This window comes from Neolamprologus brichardi, chromosome 3 (genome assembly GCF_056152115.1).
Source record: "Neolamprologus brichardi isolate AB-2024 chromosome 3, ASM5615211v1, whole genome shotgun sequence".
NCBI classification, from domain to species: Eukaryota; Metazoa; Chordata; class Actinopteri; order Cichliformes; family Cichlidae; genus Neolamprologus; species Neolamprologus brichardi.
In genome coordinates this window covers 58,006,680-58,029,711 of record NC_142106.1, presented here as the reverse complement: position 1 = coordinate 58,029,711, position 23,032 = coordinate 58,006,680, and the positions used below count along the sequence as shown (strand labels likewise).

The window sequence follows — 23,032 nt, the reverse complement described above, 5'->3', positions numbered from 1 at the left end:
AGTTTGGGCAGTACAGTACAAAATAACACATATTGTACTATACTGCCCACTTCCTGATCTTATTGGATCTGTGTGTGAGGTTGGTGAAGGAAACACATGTTTACTGAGTGAGTCGCTGCCATCAGGAACTAGTTTTTATATCACAGCCTAGAAATCACACAGGACCATTTCTGCAAGTGAAAAGTCGTCATTGGAGGAAAATAATTGTGTAGTTTGTGCGACTGTTGTTTGTAAATGAAGAATTGTCCCAACTACATGTGCTGCTGACCTTTGACCTTTTCTTTAGGTACACAGAGGAGTCTGTGGAAACATCCAGAACTGAGGCAGTGCTACAGATGTCTTCAAATAAAGTGGTGTATTTAACCTGTGATTGTGCAGCATACAGCCCACACAAAGTTAACGAGTGGCTTTGACATGTAAACAGTAAACAGTGCTCCATGTAATACTTGGCTAGATTGCAGTAGCGTGACTCCCCAGTCAGCCTTTGACCAGTCCAGTGTTTCTGTTTCAGTCATTTAAACATTGTGATATCGAGATAAGTGAAATACCCTCCACAGAACAGCAGCATGACTACATGATTTCCCTAATCCGGCGATACAGGAACAGCCGACTGTCTCCACTACTCCACTTTCTCTTAGCATTAGCCATGCTAAGTGTTTAGCTTGATTAGCGCTCTGGCTCGGCTCTACAGCTGCTTTAAGAAAAATAAAGTTGTCTTGTTTGTTGAGCAGTACTTTATCAATGTTGTTGCTGTGCAGGTAATTATACGCCTTGGTGCTCTTATAATTACACAATTCCTCGCCAACAACGCCTTCGGAAAATACAAGTCATTAATAATGTGGATGTAGCTAACATCGGGCCATAGTTTAAAGTCATCTAACTTGAGAAGTGACGAGCGAGGCGCTGCTACTGAACTGTTCTTAAAGATTTTTTAAACATCTCTACTGTCTATACACCTTTAATGTGTTGCCATTTACAGCAGGTAAAAACACCTGATTCATTCCTGTTTCTCTGCTTTCACTTTGAATCATGTCAACATGAACGGTTACAGTGACATCATGCAGTTTGTGCTTTGACCTCCAGAGGGCGACAAATCAGCACAGACAGAGAGCTCCATTCAAACTTTGCTGCCATCAGTAATAATTCTTCAAATATAATCATCAGTGTTTGAGCAGTTATGATATCAGGGACAATCTAGACATGTGTGACAATACTGAACATGTCACATGACACACCTTAAACATCATGTGATCCACTCTCAGTCTGCGCTTTCATTCATGACTTCAACAGGTTGAAATGAGCTTTGAACAAACATCAGTTCAGTGTTGAAATATTCAAGCGCTGCAGGAAGAACAACAACAAAGTGATGACGGATGTTTGTGCTTCAAACTGGAAAACCAGCAGAAATAAATCACAGCCTGCCGGAGGTTTGGAGTTTCCGAGGTGCACTTGAATGCAGCACACAGTGTCAAATGCTCCTGATTGCCCTCAAACGTCTCTTTGGGTGTTTCCTTCCTGCTCAAAGTTTAGTTTCACTTCCTGAACTTCGTGGAGTGGAGCTTGTTGTTGGTGTGTGAAGAAACTGTAAGTTTGCTTTGTTTCCTCCTTTAACAGTTTGTCTTTAGGAACTTTACTGTTTGTTCAGCTCATGTTTGATTTCTTCACACAAAAAACTGTGTGTGTTTGTATTTCCGGTCTCTCCATTAAAGTCAGTGTGTAATGTTTTCCTGGCTAACATCAGCTGTGTGCAGCTTAGTTCAGCACAAATCTGCCGCTCCATAGTTCACGGTAACGGACTCACAGCTGGACCAACGAGGCCGAGTGTGTCCGCCACTCTGAGCTACGTTCGTGTTTGTGTACTTGTAGTTTGTACTTTGTGAGTTCACTCAGAGCCCACAGAGGACGCAGCGTACGTGATGACGTCACAGCCCTTTACCTCCTTTACTGTCACTGTGATTAATATTTCCTGCTTAGTGGGTGGTTACCTGGTTTTATGTTTCCTGCCAGAGCAAATATACTTTTTCAAAATAGTTTTAAAGCAGATATTTGAAGTTTACAGATCCATGTCTTCTTCTAAAAACTTTATTTAATGACACAGAAACAGAATTATTTAAAAACTTTACTCTAGTAGTTTACATCTAGTGGACTGATAGTAGAGCAGCTGATGGCAGCTTCCTCTGCCTCACACTGCTGTCTGACTGCATTCAGCTGACACTGAGATGAAGCAGGAAAGAAGCAGCTGATATTTGGACAGCACACATGATGGAAAGGAGGATTTCAGTTGATGTGCACATGAATGATTTGTGTTTCCTCTGCAGGTGAAGGTAGAAAGTGTGTGTGAGCTGATGTGAATTGAGCAGCATGGATCAGTGTGAGGACAGAGAGGAGGGAGTCCCTCCCTCTAAAAGCACTCTGTGTGGGGAACATGAGAGCCAGACCAAAGCTCAGAGGTGAGATGACCATCTCTAACTGTCCATGACTCTTCTCCATGTCACAGCTCAGCACTCACATCACTGCTCCATCATTATTCACAGGAACCAGCCTGGACCTCCACCCAGCTCTGTGTCCTTACAGAGTGACTGGTCTGAAGATCGTCCCATTAATTTTAAAGTCCAGCCTGTGTCTGCTGCAGAGAGGTGAGCTGTTAGTAACATGAACTCTCTAATTTAAATGATTTGATGTTTCCTGGTTTCTAAAATGCATCTCTGTAGGAGAGCAGTGTCTCAAAGGACACACAGGCTCAGCTGTAACTGTCATTTCATCTGGTTTAAGACACATTTGGACCATCACAGTCACGTCTCCATCCCACTTTTATTAATTAACTTCCTGTTGCTTGCAGATGACAGGAACACAAAGTGTTTGTGCCACGTGATGCTGCTTGTTAACATGTCCATGATGGTTTTTCACAGGAACCAGCCTGGACCTCCACCCAGCTCTGTGTCCTTACAGAGTGACCGGTCTGAAGATCGTCCCATTAATTTTAAAGTCCAGCCTGTGTCTGCTGCAGAGAGGTGAGCTGTTAGTAACATGAACTCTTTGATTAAACTGCTCGATGTTGTTGGATATAAACTGCAGTACAAACACGTCGTTCCCTCAGTCCCATTTAAACTGTCTTTTAAAACAAGCCTTTGGTTTTTAAACAACTGAAAACCCACTTCAGCAAACAGGAAGTGATCAGAGCGTCCGTCCACTTCCTGTCAGGCACTGCAAACATTTCATATTGAATAAAAGTAGTTGATATCTCACATTTTTACTCCACCACATTCAACCATTTTGACATTTTAGGCCACAGCATGAAACTCGGGGATTTTGAGTCGTTCTGCACTCCAGATGTGTCGTGTTAAAGATTTTTATCATGTTAATCATGATAACAGATGAACCCCCTAACCCTAACCCTACATGTTAATTTTGACAGCACTGGTAAATCCTTTTTAATGTTCTTCTGTATATACGAGACTCAAAAAACTCAAATGAAAACTCAAATCAAACCAATGAGAAAAGGACTTCTTGTGTGTAGAATGAAAACATATGGAAGTCGTCAGGTTTCAAACACTCGATGAATCTACTGCACAGTTACATTCAGGGACCTTTGGCCTCCTGAGAGCATTAGTTGATGATTCATCACAGTTTTACCTTCCAGTGAGTGAATTTATCAGTTTGATGAAGTCTCAAAGTTTCCTCTGAGCTTCTGCAATATCATCACTTCCATCACTGATGAAAGAAAGTTCATAGAAAACAGAAAATCTATCTTCAGGATCTGAGAGTCTAAAACTTGACAAACTTGATTCAAATGAAGTTATTTGAGCAGAAACTCCTGGATCTTTATCCTGTGTTGATCTAATCCTTCATGGTTCCTCCACAGAGTGGAGCAGCAGAGCTCAGAGGTTCCCAGTGGTCAGTCTGCCCAGCAGCATCAAACACAGCTGGACTCCATATTTATGGTCTGTACATGTACAACAACTACTGTTACATCTGTTCTGTTCACAGTCATCTCCATGCTGCTCTTTGTAGACCAGTGGATTGTCTGTAGGGCTGAGAACAAAGTACAAATACTTCATTACATAACCTAATTACTATTTTCAGGTATCTTTAGTTTACTTGAGTAGTAACTATTTTTTACTTTTACTCCGTACATTTTTAAACAAATATCTGAACTTTCTACTTCTTAAAAGTAGAAACGTCCTCCAAAGAGCTGCTTTCTTTTTTACTATTACTTTTAAGTTTAATGAGTACTTCAACTTTTACTGGAGTAGTTTTTAATAGTAGTAGTTGTCCTTCTACTTAAACAAAAGTACAGACTTTGTGTACTTTGCAGATTTTTACAATGATTCAGTTCTGATTCACAAATTCAGTTTTGACTCAGTCAGAAATATTATAATCATGATTATTTATCTTGGATTTCACTGTTGAAAGAACCTCTAAACCTTGTAAAGTAAAAACATTTAATTCCAAATGATTTGAGTCTTTCTCTGCAACTACAAACTCCGTGTAAACTACTGTGGTATAAAAACAAAGCTGAGACTTCATCAGAGGTGTAAACATCAGGTTAATGATCCACACTTTGTGTTTACATGTTTTCATGATTACAAGATTTCAGTCTGATTGGCTCATTCATAAAGTATTCTGTTCCAGCTGCTGGAGGACAACATCATCACTTTTGTGAAGAATGAGCTGAAGAAGATCCAGAAGGTTCTGAGTTCAGATTACCCAGAATGCTTAGAGAGTCAGAGGGAGGATGAGGAGCAGAGGAGCAGCAGAAAGGCACTTGTGACAATCACAGTGAACTTCCTGAGGAGACTGAAGCAGGAGGAGCTGGCTGAGCGTCTCTATTGCAGTAAGAGCATTTCTGTAAGCGTTTAAGCTGATTGATGACTTCATCAGTCATTAAACAACCACTGCTGTCCTACTGGGAGACTTCAACGCTCATGTGGGCAATGACAGTGAGCCCTGGAGGGGCGTGATTGGGAGGAACGGCCTCCTGGATCTGAATCCGAGTGGTGTTTTGTTTTTGGACTTCTGTGCAAATCACAGTTTGTCCTTAATGAACAGCATGCTTGAACATAAGGGTCCATAAGTGCACGTGGCACCAGGACACGGCAGGATGCTGGACACACCTGGCACAACTAAACGTGCGTGTGAACGCCTCACAGAGGCCCTGGTCTTCAAGACCTTCAACATACTCCTCTGGCAGAGCTTCAACTGCAGTCTGAGGGAGACTGGTGCTCTACTTGCACTGTGTATAGTGCGGGTGGAGCACTGCTGACGTCGACAGAGAATATTGTCGGGCGGTGGAAGGAATACTTTGAGGACTTCCTTAATCCCACTGGCTTCCTCCTCCTGTAGAAGAAGCAGAGTCTGTGGATGAGGGGACGACTTACCTGTCTCCGGGGGCGAGGTCCCTAAGAGAGATAAATGACTCCTTGTTGGGTACACTGTAAACCCGAATAAGTTCAGTGAACTCAACATTCATGAGGAAACTGATTACATAATAATTTTTAAGTTAACTTACTTAAAAACTATAAGTTCATTGTAACTTAAAACATATGACCTGAATAAGATCAAAGAATTGAACTACCTCCAACCTGTAACTTAGTATTTAAGTAACTTACAAAGTTTAATTTCACTAAACTTGTATATTTTATTCTATTTAAACTTTATTTCATTACTTTACTAACTTAAATATTATAACTTATATAAACTCTAATTACCTATTAAAGCGCACGCTAAGTCTAACCCTTCATAGACAGGGTCTTTCTGTAAAGAAAAAAAACTGAGACAGATTTGCAATTGCAAGTTTATTTATAACCACCTGCACAAAACTTTACATGCTTCTGCATTTGAACATGTCTTTAGTGCTTATTGTACAACTTTTACAGTGAAAATTTTAAACAATATAGTGCTTCAGCCTTTTCTTTGGCTTTCTCTTTTAAAAATAATTTTGGAAACAACATAAAAAAAGTATCAGCCTGATGCTGTTATAAAACTAATAAAAGGCATTTTTATAAACATTTAAACAAAATAAATAGTCTCAGTCTACTCTTTACCTTTTCCCTTAAACTTCAACATAAATAGTATTTTTATAACTAATAATATAGTGCATCAGTTTTTTCTCCAGTTGTTCCCTTTTAAAACTTTTAAAAATAGAAACATTTAAAACAAAAAAATATGTATGAGCATTTTCTTCCACGTTTTCATTATAAGACTAAGTTAAATAGAACACCCACCATATAAAAAAAAGCTATCTAGAGGCATGTTTTTCTCAGTCTGTCTCAGGCTATGGGGAACAGATAGCAGCAGATGTCCTAAACCTACAGAACTTTGTATGAAACTTTACTACAGTTTAGTACAACTACTCATGCGAGGCATCAACTTCAGTGGAACAGTTTGAATTTTGCCAGCAGTATAGTGCCAGCACGTGTTCCTGCTACTCGGGCAGTAAAAGATTGTTTTTGAGGCGAAGAAGACATGGTTTCAACTGTTTACCATCCTCAAGGCCCATCAGGGGTTTCTGGATGAATATGAATGTGTTAACCAGGTTTTTTGGATAGTCCAGATGCAAGACATAAAACAATCTGAACAACAAGACAAATGCATCAGCCCACTTGGGAATGTCGTCTACCACAAGCTCATCTTCCACTACAGCTGCTGCACTGACCACAACAATATTAAAATACAATAAAAAAATAACTTACCTCGGAGCTTGGTGATAACTGTGTTTAATGCTCAAATGCCACTTCAAGCTGTTCGAACAAAAAGAAAAACCACAACTCACGTTACCATGAGACAGCTAGCTTAGCCGACATTTACACCGCGGCGGTTATTAGATTAATATGTAAAACATATTTCGCCAAAACGTAACCATTACCATATCACAAAGCTTATGGTGAAAATAAGTAAACCACTGGCAATAATAATTCCCAACAACTAGTACGTGGCTGCCACTGGCGTTTTAGTCTCAATTTAGGCTTGCATTAAAATAGTGAGCAGTTAGCTCCAAAATGTGCGCCGACTCGTCGACAAAAAACTTCAGTTTTTCAACCGAAATGACTCAACACGGACGCAACATTCCTCTGGTAACAATCGACAGCAGCTCAAAGAATAAAAAAAACAAACAGAAAACGTTGACTTTCATTTTACTTACATATTTTCTTGCTTTGCTTTTCTTCACTTCACTTCAGACCTCCGCCATCTTGAAAACTTTTCAGAGTATGTAGTTCAGGTTCACGAACGTACGCCATGATGTCATCAAGTCTCTTAACTTAATAACTTTGACACGAAGGTTTTATTTACTCATAACTTTCTATTCTAATAAAGATCCCTTAAGTAAAAGTTGAATCTGCTTATAATTTTTACGGTGTTTTGACTTGGTGGCTACTTTTGATTTCTATGATTATAAAACTTTTGAACCCATTGTACTTTAGGGTTTACAGTGTAGAGCACCTGGGGTGGATGAGGTTTCCTGAAGACTCTGGATGTTATAGGGCTGTCTTGGTTGACACGCCTCTATACAATTTTGCTAGGGGATTTCCTCCGGTACCCATTTTTAAGAAGGGGGTCCCAAGGGTGTGTTCTAAATATAGGGGGATCACACTCCTTAGCCTACCTGGGAAAGTCTATGCCAGGATGCTGGAAAGGAGAGTCCGTCTGTCCGTCTGAACCTAGAATGCAGGAAGAAAAATGTGGTTTTCATCCAGGTTGTGGTACACTGGATCAGCTCTTTATCCTCTCAAATATACTTGAGGATGCATTGGTGTTTGTCCAAACAGTCTACATGTGTTTTGTGGACCTGGAGAAGGCATTCAGCAGTGTCGCTCTGAGTAATCTTTTGGGAGGTATGGAGTGTCTGGCCTGTTGCTAAGGGTATTCCTTATACATTTTATTATAGGGTCCTTATACACCTGTTCCAGGAGCTTGGTTTGCATAGCCGGACTTGTTTCCAGTGGGTGATGGACTCTGCCTGTGTTACCATTTGCCGCATATTCTCTTCGTAATTTTTATGGACAGAATTTCCGACAAGTAGTTGTCGGGTTTCCCTTGGGTGGTCTCAGAATCTGATCTCTGCTTTTCGCAGATAATGTGGTTCTGCTGCCCTAATCAGGTGATGGCCTCCAGCTCGTACCAGAATGGTTCATGCCTGATTGTGAAGTGGTGGAAATGAGAATTGGCACCTCCAAATCTGGGGCCATGGTCCTTAGCCGGAAAAGGGTTGAGTGCTCACTCCGGGACAAGAATGAGTTCCTGCCCCAAGTGGAGTTCAAGTATCTCGGGGCCTTGTTAACAAGTGACGGGAGAACAGACGGATTGGTGGTACTACTGCTGCAGTGATGCGGACGCTGTACCAGTCCGTCATGGTGAAGAGAGAGCTGAGCTTAAAAGCAAAATTCTCACTTGTCGATCTACATCCCTAACCTCACTTATAGTCATGTTGTTATTGACCAAAAGAGCAAGTTTGCAGATACAAGCGGTGGAAATGGACTTCCTCTGAAGGGCTGCTGGCTTCTGCCTTAGTAATAGGGTGAGAGGTTCGGCCACCTGGGATGGCCTCAGAGTAGAGCCGCTGCTCCTCCACATCGAAAGGAGCCAGTTGAGGTCGTTTGGGTCTGACAAGGATGCCCCCTGGGCACCTATTAAGTGAGGTGTTCTGGGCATGTCCCACCGAGGCAGACCCAGGACACGATGGAAAGATTACATCTCTTGGCTTAACTTGGAACACCTTGATGTTCCCCCAGACAAGCTGGAGGAAGTGGTCATAAAGAGGGTTGTCTGGGCTTCTCTACCTAGGCTGCTGCCTCCTTGACCGGCCCTGGATAACTGGAAAAATATAAATGGATGGATCGACGACTAGAACATTTGTTATTGTCTTAAGAGATGGACCAACAGGTAGCCAAATATCCATGCTTTATAGAAATGAGACATAATGTTTTGCATTCTTTTTCCAGAACATTTTCCTACGGTATGTCAACGTAACCTTAAATCTGCACTGAAGAAGTAGTTCCAATGTGTGTTTGAGGGTATCGCTAAAGCAGGAAACCCAACCCTCCTGAATCAGATCTACACAGAGCTCTACATCACAGAGGGAGGGACTGCAGAGGTCAATGATGAACATGAGGTCAGACAGATTGAAACAGCATCCAGGACCAAACCAGACAGACCAGAAACAACAATCAGACAAGAAGACATCTTTAAAGCCTCACCTGGAAGAGATGAACCAATCAGAACAGTGCTGACAAAGGGAGTGGCTGGCATTGGGAAAACAGTTTTAACACAGAAATATAGCCTGGACTGGGCTGAAGGCAAAGCCAACCAGGACATCCAGTTCATATTTCCATTCACTTTCAGAGAGCTGAATGTGCTGAAAGAGGAAAAGTTCAGCTTGGTGGGACTTGTTCATCACTTCTTTACTGAAACCAAAGAAGCAGGAATCTGCAGTTTTGAAGACTTCCAGGTTGTGTTCATCTTTGATGGTCTGGATGAGTGTCGACTTCCTCTGGACTTCCACAAAACTACAATCCTAACTGACCCTAGAAAGTCCACCTCAGTGGATGTGCTGCTGACAAACCTCATCAGGGGGAAACTGCTTCCCTCTGCTCGCCTCTGGATAACCACACGACCTGCAGCAGCCAATCAGATCCCTCCTGTCTGTGTTGGCATGGTGACAGAGGTCAGAGGGTTCACTGACCCACAGAAGGAGGAGTACTTCGGGAAGAGATTCAGAGATGAGGAGCAGGCCAGCAGTATCATCTCCCACATCAAGACATCACGAAGCCTCCACATCATGTGCCACATCCCAGTCTTCTGCTGGATCACTGCTACAGTTCTGGACGATGTTCTGGAAACCAGAAAGGGAGGAGAGCTGCCCAAGACCCTGACTGAGATGTACATCCACTTCCTGGTGGTTCAGGCCAAAGTGAAGAAGGTCAAGTATGATGGAGGATCTGAGACAGATCCACACTGGAGTCCAGAGAGCAGGAAGATGATTGAGTCTCTGGGAAAACTGGCTTTTGATCAGCTGCAGAAAGGAAACCTGATCTTCTATGAATCAGACTTGACAAAGTGTGGCATCGATATCAAAGCAGCCTCAGTGTGCTCAGGAGTGTTCACACAGATCTTTAAACAGGAGAGAGGACTGTACCAGGACAAGGTGTTCTGCTTCATCCATCTGAGTGTTCAGGAGTTTCTGGCTGCTCTTCATGTCCATCTGACCTTCATCAACTCTGGACTTAATCTGCTGGAAGAACAACAAAGAACCTCCAAGAAGTCTGAAGCAGGAGAACCTGCAGAGAAACACTTCTACCAGAGTGCTGTGGATAAGGCCTTACAGAGTCCAAATGGACACCTGGACTTGTTCCTCCGCTTCCTCCTGGGTCTTTCACTGCAGACCAATCAGACTCTCCTACGAGGTCTGCTGACACCGACAGGAAGTAGCTCACAGACCAATAAGAAAACAGTCCAGTACATCAAGAAGAAGCTCAGAGAGAATCTGTCTGCAGAGAAAAGCATCAATCTGTTCCACTGTCTAAATGAACTGAATGATCGTTCTCTAGTGGAGGAGATCCAACAGTCCCTGAGATCAGGAAGTCTCTCCACAGATGAACTGTCTCCTGCTCAGTGGTCAGCTCTGGTCTTCATCTTACTGTCATCAGAAGAAGATCTGGATGTGTTTGACCTGAAGAAATACTCTGCTTCAGAGGAGGCTGTTCTGAGGCTGCTGCCAGTGGTCAAAGCCTCCAACAAAGCTCTGTGAGTACATTTGTACTCATGTCTTTACTTTTAACATCCAACTGTGTCAGTAATTTATTTCACCAGGCTTTCTGTCTTTGTATGAATTTGTATCCTAAAGTTTTGGGATTTCTCCAATACAACTGTAACCTCTTTGATGCCTCCAGAACTCGGTGTACTCGAGACGCTGAATTCACCATAAACTCTGATCATCACTGCTGCTGTTATGTTATCAGTCTTTGTTTAAACACTTAGGCTGCATGTGCCTAATGTTGTGATACTTTATATTCACATGAATGCTCCTAGATACATTTCTACTGCAGGTCTATTTTTAGTCACAAATATTGGTGAAACACTTGCTTTTACATGCATGGTGGGTCCTGCATTAAATAAAGCATTTGAATTACTCAGTGAATCATGGCAGCCAGTGAAACATCCTTAGTTACACTTTAAACTAAACTCTGCTTCGGTCTTCCACAGTGTGTTTGTTGTTTCTTTGTTGTTGTTGGCCTGCTCTCTCCTCTCACTCCAATCTGGTTGCATCAGATGTTTGTCCCTCCCTGAACCTGCAGACTTGGGTGCAGCACCTCAGTTCATCTTCAGTCTGAAACCAGCTGTTTTAGCTATATCCCCTCAAGCACACCTTCCCTGGTCATCTCTGCTGTGGTTGCTATAAAATGTAATCTTGATTTAAAAAAAAAAAAAAGAAAAACCTCAAGTCAGACTTGATGCTATTTATTGGCAGCATGGTGCCTGTTTGTCAGTCTTTGATGATAAACTGCAGCACAGTCTAAAGCAAACCTTCTGACTTCATGCATGTATATATTCTTTCTGTTCACCTTGGACACACAACAGCTCTCTCTTTGTTGTGATTGGATCTAGAACACACTTCAGATCAGCCAACATATCCTAATCTAGATGATTTTTAAGGTAGTATCTGGGACGAAAAGTTAAAAATCAGCTTGGATGGCCTGTACTGTATGATGGCCTTCGTTGCACCACATTGATAGCCATGCAGGGTGGTTCACTCCTTGGGCAAGAAGACCGAGGAGTAGGGATGGGTACCGGTATCCGGTGCCATGATGGCACCGGTTCTGACATAAACGGTAGTAACCAGACCGAAAAGCAGCGCACATTTCGGTGCACTATTTCGGTGCGTTTTTTTTTCCTGAGATATGATACACTTTGAATTCTAGCCAACAATTTTACGTTTCCGAGGATAGTAGGCGGGCCCAAGTACATACGTTCTTTTAGAGCAGAGCTACAGATTAAAATGCCCAAGGCGAAGCGGTCAGTCTGGCTGTACTTCACAGCAAAAGATGCAAACTCAGCAGCCTGCAACAAGTGCTTTAAGGTGATACTGTGATACTGTCAAAGGAGGTAACACCTCGAATCTGATGAAACACCTGGCGACGCATAGCGGTTTTTTTAAAGCCGAAAAATGCGCCGTATTTGATAGCTTGCTGCGAGACCTCACACCGAGCGCATCTACTGCGGGTGGGTTGCATGTTATCGGACCGGAGTTAGCAACATCCCCTAAAAACCCGAAGAGGATAGTCCTGGCCCCTAGCCCGGCCAGTGTAGCAGTAATGATGACGGATGATGACGGCAGCAGCAGCCGTTCTTCTCTGCGTGAGTAGCATAATGTTGTTCGTGTGTAATTTACGTTGAGTAGGCTAACCACGTTATTACATTAATGCATGTAAGGTGAACTAGCAAACAACGTCTTAGTTACATGCGGCTGTCTTCTTGTTTGATGGCAGATGCTCCCTTCACCCTGGCCAAAAAGGCTAAAATGACCAAAGAAAAAGTGGAAAACAGTTAAACATGAGAGGTTTTTGGACAAAGTTTGTGTTTTTTCCATTGTTTAAGCACTGCTTCCAGCCAAGAATGATACCATATATGCCCTATAGCTGCAGAAAAGGCTAACATTGTTATCTTTTTACAAAAAAAACAGCTGAATATGAGAGGTTTTTGGACCAATTTTGTGTTCTCCATTCTTTAAGCACCGGTTTGAGCACCGTTTAAGCACCGGCTCCGTTTCAAAAGTACCGGTTTGGCACCGGTATCGGATAAAACCTAAACGATACCCATCCCTACCGAGGAATGAGCCACCCTTGGTCAAAGCTTGGTCATTCAAGCTCACTGTTTTCTCCTTGTTGGCTGATGATAAGTATTTTTTTTTTTTTTTTTACCTGACTGTTTGTCAGTCTTTGATGATAAACTGCAGCACAGTCTAAAGCAAGCCTTCTGACTTTATGCATGTATATATTCTTTCTGTTCACCTTGGACACACAACAGCTCTCTGTTTGTTGTGATTGGATCTAGAACATTGTCTTCAAATTAACTCACACACTGCTGACTGTTGTAGTTTACCTGGCTGAGCAGGTGACCCATGTACTGAAGGTTAGAGTCGTGACTCCAGGGCCTGGTTTGAGTGTGCCCAAGACCATTTCCTGTGTGTTATTCTCCTCGCTTCTCCCTCCCTCCCTGTCTTCTCTGTCCTATACAGTGAAGCCAAAAGGCCTCAAGTTCTGAAAACTCTTCCCCTTAATCATCTTCCATCTCTCTCATCTAAAATCACGTATTCTCTGAGTAGAGAATCTTTTCACAATCTTGAATGATAAGGATTCAAGTGGGTAAAGTTATTTATTGGTTGTGTTCCTATTTGCAGCTGGGATAGATTGTGAAAAACTCTCGGCTGCCAAAATTACATCCACTTTAGAAGAAAAACATTGAGTGAAGTGTTTGTTTCATCATCCTTCACAACTCATCAACCAGGTGTCACAAACTGCAGCAGAACAGTACAAAGCACGTCATACTGGATGGCTGCAACAACAAGAGTTTTACCTACCTTTGGTATTTCTTGACAGCATGAGTGTAATATTTACTGAACAGAGTCGTCTTCTGTAATCTTTTCAGATTCAGATTCAGAACACTGTATTTATTTTCAAGGGGCAATTAGGATACTGACCTTGCCAACCGTACATGCAATACACAAACATCACATTGGGGAGACAGGTCAGGCTAGGTAGCTGGCCGGTCAGCCGCTAGAGCACTGACCCGGAAGACCCGAAGAGCGGAAAATGCACAACATCAGGAAAGATGAGGAGAAAAAAGAACTCCCCCCAAACTGAGCTCCAACAGGGAGATCAGTTTGAGAACAGAAAAAAAATGACCTTAGCGCAGAGCACATGGAAACTCTTAATACGCTATAGAAACACATGACAAGCAACAGGGATGGGTAAAAGGTGAGATACAGCCGGTGTAGACAGCGCATCCAGGCCTGCAGCACTTGCATTGGTCCCCTCGACCCACCGTCTGCACCGGGAGTGGATAAGCATGCTTAGGATGGGAAGGAACAGTCTAAACACCGTCTGTCATCAGGGTGAGATTTGTTATGTTCAGCTCCATCTTTGAGACCACAGCTGGCGCCGGTATGTTAGCTGCATGAAGTGATGGTGGTTTTCTTTGGTGCGAACAACTGCATGTCAATTTCACAGCTGATCTAACAGTTCGTCACTCGTCTCTCAATCTCCCATTGGAGAGCCACGAGCTTCTCCGAGAGGTTATCAGTTTTGTGCTCAAAGAGCAAAGTCTGAGAACTCACGACCACCATGAGCTTCTTCAAGATCTTATTTGTGCTGCGTTCAATGAGCCCATTTTGAGAAGTCACGTCCCGTCCCATTGTTTCAGTCACAGCGGGCAGCCTTGTGGGGTTTTGAACAGCTGATTCCGCTTTCTTTAATCTTCAATAAGCCAGGGCCAAGCCAGCTCAGATCAGCAAGAACCCTTTGCTGCTGTGAATGTCCGTGCTGCTATATTTCAGTATCAGCCTCTAAATGTACAAATGGATCTGAGAAGATTTCCAATCATGTTTCTAGTAGATTTACAGTTTGTTTTCATGTCTTCTGACTCGGAAGGTGGAGCAGGTGGAGCTTACAAGGAGTAAGTGCTGATATAGAAGAAGAGTTGTGTTTTAATGAAGCTATTTAGTTAACCAATAATTGTATTGCATGCTGGCATTAAAAAATGTTTCATTTGACTGATTTAATTAATTTGTTTGTTTGTTTTCTTCCAGACTGAGTGGCTGTAACCTCTCAGAGAGAAGCTGTGATGCTCTGTCCTCAGTTCTCAACTCCCAGTCCTCTAGTCTGAAAGAGCTGGACCTGAGTAACAATGACCTGCGGGATTCAGGAGTGGAGCTTCTGTCTGCTGCACTGCAGAGTCCACATTGTACACTGGAAACTCTCAGGTCAGGATCCAAACATCCCCACTTTTGATCATTAAATGATATTATTGTATAAACAACCAAGCTTTATAGAATTGTCAGGTGAACTTTTCTTTATCTTTGGATTGCTTAGGAGATTCTTAATTAATGCCTGAAGATTTTTTACAGTCACATTTTTTTGTTTTAATGGTAAAACAGAATTATTCAGTTCAATGAGCAGGTAGCTGTGAGATTCATAATAATGAGGTATATTTGTATTAAAGGTGACTAAACTTGAACAGTAGCTGTGTGAGTTGCTTTGTTCACTCATATGGGCTGATGTTGTGTGTAATTTAAAGCTGAAGTAAACTTGTAATGAGTTTAATAGAGTTTCTGAAGTAAGTGTACTTGGAGATATTTATGTGTTTACTAAAGCGCAGGAGCAGGAGGCTGTGTGTAGCATAGAGGAACCCAGACCTCAGTTTTGACTCCTGGGTTTCTGTTGCTGCTGTTGCAGTTTCCACTCATCGTTCCCTTCAACAGTCTCCTCACTGTAACAAATCAAAGTGTTAATGTATAGATTCACGTCTGTATGTTGCCATGTGCTATTAAAACTAAAAGTGATGTTTCATACACCCACGTGGTTCAGTCACACAGTAACTGATGGTAATTAATGTTTGTGTTGAGCACATCGTACAGGTCAGCTGCTCCACACAGATCTCAGGTTTACATGCTGGAACAGTTTGTGATCATGAAGGATAAACCTCACTTCCTCTTTGTTTCATACAGATGTGACATGAACAATAACACATTCATGAAATCCTTTTAGGAACACAAACACTATTGTAGCTGGAGAATATATTTGAATGTAGGATAATGTAGGGGATCATAAACAACAGTAATAACTAACCACCACCTCACCATTTGGGTTGGTAGCTGCATGTTGATTGATGAAGTCATTTTCTTCTTCCTCCATTTCTACCTTATTAACATCAGATTAAAAGCTGCACAGAGACAGGCACTGGACATGTTTAGCCTAGCGTAGTACAAGGACTGGACATGGGGGAAACGGCTCTCATCACTGGATCAAAACATGAAAACAAAACTAAAGTAAAGTTTTGTTGAAGTGAACTGTGGTGGTGCCCAATGTTCCCTCTAAGCTGCACGTGTGCGCAATTGCGCGCTGCTGGCACGGTATCTGCGCACAGAAAATATGTGTTGAGCACAAAAATAAAATAAAATAAAATCTCAGTTGAAATTAAAATGAAAACTTTAACAATTCTGTTTTGCAGTGTTAGTCAGTCAGGGACTGGCTGCTCCCGTATGGGATTAGAATGATGCCACCTTATCCCATAGTCCAGCCAATGATGCGATTCACATTCGTATATACACAGCTAATCAACATGGTTGACATGACAGGCTATGACAGCGTCCTTATGTGCCGACACCGGTGTTTTAGCAAAGCGGCTGATGTGGAGTGAAGCCACGTTACAGACAATGTGTACAACCATTAGAGATGTGAGCAGGACAGACGGAATAATTGACGGACAAAGTGTGGACTTTATACCAGTTTTTAAATTATGTTGATCGGCCAGTAAAACCAGAGTTATGATAAAAATATCTGCAATGTTTGGTTTTCTTCCTGAATAGTATTGTTGTTTATAACAACGATAGTATTCAGTATTTATTGCAACAAACTTTGTTGTTTGCAAAACTCAGTAACTTTTTTGAAGAAGTAACTATATAATTAATTGTCCAACATTGGTCATTATTTACTGTATTTTGCAGACAGAGAGTTACAGACTCTCTCCCAGACCACAGACTCATAATACAAGTCAGAGCTTTATTTTTTTTTAAAAAAAAGAAAGAAAGTTGAGTTTTCAAAGTTATTTTTACTTCTAATAGTCTTAACATGCTACAGGTCATCAACAAGATTGTTTTACATTTTCATTGTAAGTGGGCTACATCAGTTAATTAAAAGTAGTTTAACATAAATGTAAATGCTGTAATTTGATTATTTTAATAAACATGTAACTTGGATGGATTCGATGCTGGTGTGACCACAGTGCACACGTCTGCTTTTGCTCACAGTGGTCCAAGGGACCGCTCAGGGAGTTTGTGTGTTCGCTCAGACACATGAAACTTTAGAGGGAACATTGGCGGTGACTGACAGGGAAAAGGGGAATGATAAGACTTACTGTAAATATAATTATGTATGTATTGAAAAAGGAACAACTAAAACGTTCCAGCTGAAAAAATGAAATCAGTTTCAGTTTATGAGCTCTGTTTGTTTTCTTTACAGTTCCAACCTTTTATATTGAAATGAGCTGCTCATCCCTGTTTAGATGACCTGCATAAAACAATACAGAGCACATTGGGCTGAATATGGAGAGGAAGCATCACAGTACAGCTTCACTGAAGCATTAAAGTCTCTGATATGAGATGAGAAATGAAGCAGCCAGAGCTTTTTCATGAGTGGAAATCCACTGTGACTGTGAGCTGCTGCTACAGCCTCCAGATTAGCCAGCAGCTCATCCTGCTCAACATTTTCTCACCAACTTTAATGGAAGTGTGATGTTTTCAGCAGGAGTGATAGTCAAGGTGGCCTCCCTCTCCTCTTCTTCTCCTCTTCCTCTTTCATTTGTAAAGCCACTTCTGCTGCTTTCATTCTTTTGGAAGTCCTGTAGCTGAGTTTGGGAGAGACTAACAGCCTCGGCAGCAGAGGGGAGAAAGGCTGTAACACCACCACTTTACTCTGTTCTACCTGTCACATCATTTTATCAGGAAACAAATATGCTCATGTTTTTACTATGTTTGTCTTGAAGATGTAAGAAGATCACATGGTGCTTTTTATTATTGTGTTGGTTTGTTTCCTGTCTCGTGGATGGAGCCCAGCTGTGCGTGGCCCCTGGGCCTGTGGTCAGAGTGTGTGCTGGATAATCCGGCCCAGGATGACGCCAAACTGACATGGGATGAAATGTCTGTCACATAATTGAGCTTAGTGTAGTTTCATTTCTGCACAATTTAAAAACAACCAAAACTTTGTTCTGTCTTTTCTATGTTATACTGCAGACTTTCTTTGATACTGTGTCCAAAAGGAGCAGCTTTTACTTTGAAGGGGAGGCATCTCTGTTTCCTCTTCAGGTTGGATGATGGAAGCAAATTAGTGTGTGATGTTCTTTCAGTGTTGCACTTTGTAGACGGTCCCTGAGCACTGGTCTCACAGCCAGCTGCACATAGAGACCAGTGTTGTTAGTCCAGGTCAGAAGATGACTTGTTGGAATGAAAATGAGCTTGTAGTTTGTCTGCTTTAATAATGTGACTGGAAAAAAGGTGTTGGACTTCAAATATGTCCATTTCTTTCACACTTCACCTTTAAAAGTGAAGCCATGTGGTTCCTGGAAGAAAAAACACGACTTTTTCATGTTTTTATGATAAATGTACGACTTAATGTGAAACATTCAGCGTTTTTTCTCTTGTTGTGTTTGTTTGAAGCTGCTTCCTGTTGGCTTCAGCTGTTTGGAGCTGACATGAATATGATGTGAAAGTTGTGCTGACACTGTGGATCAGTAGGCCCACACACCTCTATACAGGAAGTCTGGTTCTACTCTTTGTAGAACTTCTGATCCCTGATCCTCTGAGTCTGACTCGATAGATAATGCAGAGCTCTGAGCTGATGTGGATGAGCGGACTCAGGCAGCCTGACAGAGTTGATGTCCAGGTCTTCCCTTCTTGTCCTGATATAAATAAACATGAGTATCCTTGCAGGTCAGATCTTATCAGTCACACCTATTAGTGCAGCTCCCCTCTAGATTGTAGTGCTTGTTAAACTAGGATGATTTTAGGAGCCTGGACCACAGATCTAAGGGAAGATATGACTTGGAAAGACTAAACCAACCTATTAGAGGTGTTTGCACTAACATAGAATAATACTCAGATTTACACCTTTGGTGTCTCACAAAGGATTAAAAATTGAATGTGCACAGAGAGGTTGGTGGTGAGATGGGCACTTCCAGCACTGTAGATGTGTTCCAGCTCAGTGTTCATGGAAATAATCCGGAGAGCAGGATTCCTTGATGAATGTCACATCTTCTTAAAGTTGTAATCCACAGGGAAAACTGTGAAACTGTCGATCTCATATCTACTCAGCCAATCAGGTGGTTACATGCCCTTCACTGATCTTCAGCCCCACCTTATTATCATCCCCTCTCTCTCTTTTACATCTGAATTATCTTCACTTCACATTTCAGTCAGTTCAGATTTCATTAGCACGTTCACTTTAGCATAATCCATTTTAATCCAAACACCTTTCTCTTTAAACTCTGTTTGTCAGTCACAGTAAATCCAGTACAATCCTCTTTTTCACTGAGTCACACACATTCAGAGATCATAGTGTCCTGTGTGTGCTCTCATTCACTCACACTCACTCTCATATGGCTGAAGTTTGTTTGTACACAGGCTAATCTGGGACTCTCCACCATTTGACCCTAGAAATAGAGAAGCTTCTTGGAGGAGAGGTGAAAGGTGAAACATCTTCAAGAAACTTACAGAAGTCCAGATGCCTTTTTTTCTAAGCTCTTTAGATGACTGCGAACCTTCACAGACACCTCATCAGTGTCACTCTCAGAGCTACCAGCCCTTTGCTACAATCACAAAGCGCTTCATTGAAATCAATGATATCAAAGATGGAATCAAATGAGTCCAAATCTTCTGCTGATTCAGCATCACATTCATCTTTGGTCCTTGTTCTGCATCCCCACCATGGACTTCATTCCTTTCCAAGCCAGCCTTGAGTGTCCTTTATTCAACTTATGCTCTGCTTTACTTTTAGACCTGATTTTAGCTGCTTTATCTCTCTTTCGACAAGTTTCTGTGCCTCGATCTTTTTCTTCCGTCCCTCATAACAAGACAGCTTCTTCTGCCTGAGAAGATGTTTGAGTGATTTACTAATCCAGGGCTGATTTTTGGGGAAAATAGTTGCTGTTTTCAAAGTAATCCCCATTTTTCCAGAAAGAAATGTAAGTAGAAATAAATGATCTAAGTGAGAACATGAGCCTTTAAAAAGGCTCTTCTGAGGCTTCTGCCAGTGGTCAAACCCTCCAACAAAGCTCTGTAAGTAAATATGTGATCATAGCTTTAGTTTTTAAATGTTTATTCTAGTTAACACAAATCAGGTGGAACAACTCAAATAAAATATCAAAAATATTAAGTGGTCATCGGTACAGATATTGTTCAATACTGAATACATTGGAGCACAAATTATCCACATTTCTGAAATATTTCTGGGTGTAATTGTTATCAAAGTGCAATTTAGCCCTTGCCTGTGGTTGTTATCTAAGTGATAATCATCAATTCTACTAAAACAAATACAAAATAAAGAAATTTGACACATTTTGTTGATATCAAAAGCACACTGAAAATTTCAGTGTTGTTTTACTGCTGTTCTCTCTTCACTTCTTCTCCTCTGATTCTCTCCACATGTTGCTCTGCATAAGTGCTCAGTTTCCTGAAAAAAAAAAGTTTAAATATTGCTAAATATAATAGTATCTCATTACACTTCAACATAAGTGTTTTATTTTTGTAATTGTTTATCTGTTATTTTTCAGACTGAGTCACTGTGACCTGTCAGAGAGAAGCTGTGAAGCTCTGTCCTCAGGTCTCAGCTCTCAGACCTCTAATCTGAGACAGCTGGACCTGAGTAACAATGACCTGAAGGATTCAGGTGTGAAGCTTCTGTCTGAAGGACTGAAGAGTCCACACTGTACACTGGAAACTCTCAGGTGAGATCAAGCATTTTTCTTTCATCAACTGACAGAATTAGCAGATTAATAATAAGGCAGTCCTCTAATAAGAGGAGAAGTGGAGGTGTTTTGAAGGGCAACATACTCTTATGTTAACAAGACAGGAAGTAGTTCCTGGGAACTGCTTCCTTTGTTATTGTCTAAGTAGAAACATGATGGTAAAACAGTGATGAGTTTGCAGAGGTGAATCCACAGCACACAACACAACAATGCTGTTGCGTGCTGAAAGCAGACTTCTCACAGATTCTGAGACTGCAGGTTTCATCACTGTCCAACCAAAATTCACTGAACCAGCAGTAAATAAACGTCCAAAACTACGCTTCATGTTTAAAAAACAGATGATCAGGGGGATTTGTGTTTACATCTTTTTTGTGTAATCTGTTCACCTGCTGTTTCAGCTGTTTGGTGGTTGTTGAGATGGTTTTGTGAACTTTTAGCTGAGATTCTGACATTTCTGTAGATACCACACATGTCTAATTACTTTGTATAGCATGAATGGCCATAATGAGGTTTTTAATGGTAAGAAAAGTTGTAAAACTTAAGAAAATATAGTTAAAAGTCCAAAACCTTCTACGTCTGGTCGCTTGTGGTAAGGACCAGATCAAACGAGTAAAGAATGACGTTATAATTATAATTGGCTTCAACAGCACATTCAGGTCTGTGAGACTCATTCAGACACTGAGCCGTGGCTCTGTGCTATATGCACATATTTCTGCATCTCTGCCATTCAGACACACTTTATATATAGTTTATTTTATGTAGTATTCAATACTGAACTGTACATTTAGTCTTTTTAAAGGCAGCCATTTTTATTCAGTGTTTTCATAAAAGCCTTATTTTTATCCATTTACTGCTATTAGGAAGAACACACGTGAGGTTTAAGACCTGGACGAGTTTGAAACCTTTTGTCCTCCACAATGGAAAATGGGTGGAAATAAAAATGGGTCTCACTTCAGCCAGCTCCTAATTTTATCAGTTCTCTCAGCGTCTCCTGTATATCTCCTATATAAATTTTGCACTCAGCTTTGTGGTCTCCAATATCACTGAAATGCAGCCAGATGCTGCTCATTTTGCCTTTTCACTCTTTCCTGACACGCTTGCATTTCAATACAGCTCCCATTTCTCTGTGTACCTGGTCTCTACCACTACCCTTGCTGTCTATTGGACATGTCTTCTTTCACATAATGGTATGATCCCAGTCTGTCTCTTAAAGTGTTTGGCCACATGGTTTGCTCATCAGAATAAAACCTCAGCCATGCTCACATTGATTATCAGCAAGCTTGAAAATTCATCAATATTTGACATATGAAATGATCTCAAGGGCTGGATTTGGCCCACGGGCCATATGTTTGACACCCCTGGTTTACACGGTTTGGTATCCAATGTGCAAGTGAGTTAGCAATCAGCTAACTAGCAGACAAGCTAACTGCTGGGACTGCGTCTTTCTAACAAGAGCGTCAGACACTCAGACTGGTTTTCTTTGTGGATGATTATGTGTTCTCACACTGATCCTTCATGCTGATGCAGCTTTGTTCAGAGCATTAAGGCCCAGCAAAGATTACTGAGGTCATAGAGTCCCTGATGAAACCTGTGTGGTTATAGAAACTGAAACCAGATGAACCAGAATAGAAGGACATTAAAATGAAGTGTCAGCTACACAAAAGCAAAGCTATTCATGTGGTCTGAGTTATTTAAATGGAGGATGGAGTCAGACTGTAAGCTGCTGGACTCAGTCACTATATCCTGTTCTCCTCATAGAACCTGGATACACAGACTCACCTGTGACACAGTGACACACAGTGTGGGCTACACACACATTAGAAAGTGGATCAGTCACACTTTTGCAATCATTTGTTGTGCTGGGAAACCATGAACACTGAATCACATTAATGGCTTTGTTACAGCAACATTCAATCATGAGTTCAAAAGTAGTGTATTGTGTACTTATTTTAATAGTACTGCAGTATGAGAAGTGCAACATTCAGTGTGCAGAAACAAATCAGGTGCTTTCTAACAGCAGTTTTCCCTTTAACACAGTAGCAGTTCAAATATTTCTGTCAATCTGAGCTGAAACATGAATCTAATCAAATATCAAATCAAAGTTCTTTGCCTCTGCCAGGACGTTAACATTTGATCTAGTTTTTTACAAAGTTCCCCCCAGCGTCCAGAGCCACCAACATACCTTTGATCAACAGCAAGTGAACATTTATAAATGTGTGTTTTCAGAACAGGAAGCAGCAGAACTATTGTTCTGTTATCAGGGAGCAGCACAAACGCTAATCAGCTCATTTACTGTGCAGGA

General features: G+C 41.4%; 1 protein-coding gene across 1 annotated transcript in view; it reads left to right on the top strand.

The window, feature by feature from the left end:
* LOC102787331 (uncharacterized) overlaps nucleotides 1-23,032 on the top strand; it is a 526,954-nt gene that overhangs the window by 297,987 nt on the left and 205,935 nt on the right. The window contains exons 26-28 of the mRNA XM_087838425.1: nucleotides 14,801-14,905; nucleotides 14,948-14,974; nucleotides 20,536-20,709. Of these exons, the coding sequence (XP_087694551.1) occupies nucleotides 14,801-14,905; nucleotides 14,948-14,974; nucleotides 20,536-20,709 (306 nt within the window). The remainder of the gene's footprint in view (nucleotides 1-14,800; nucleotides 14,906-14,947; nucleotides 14,975-20,535; nucleotides 20,710-23,032) is intronic.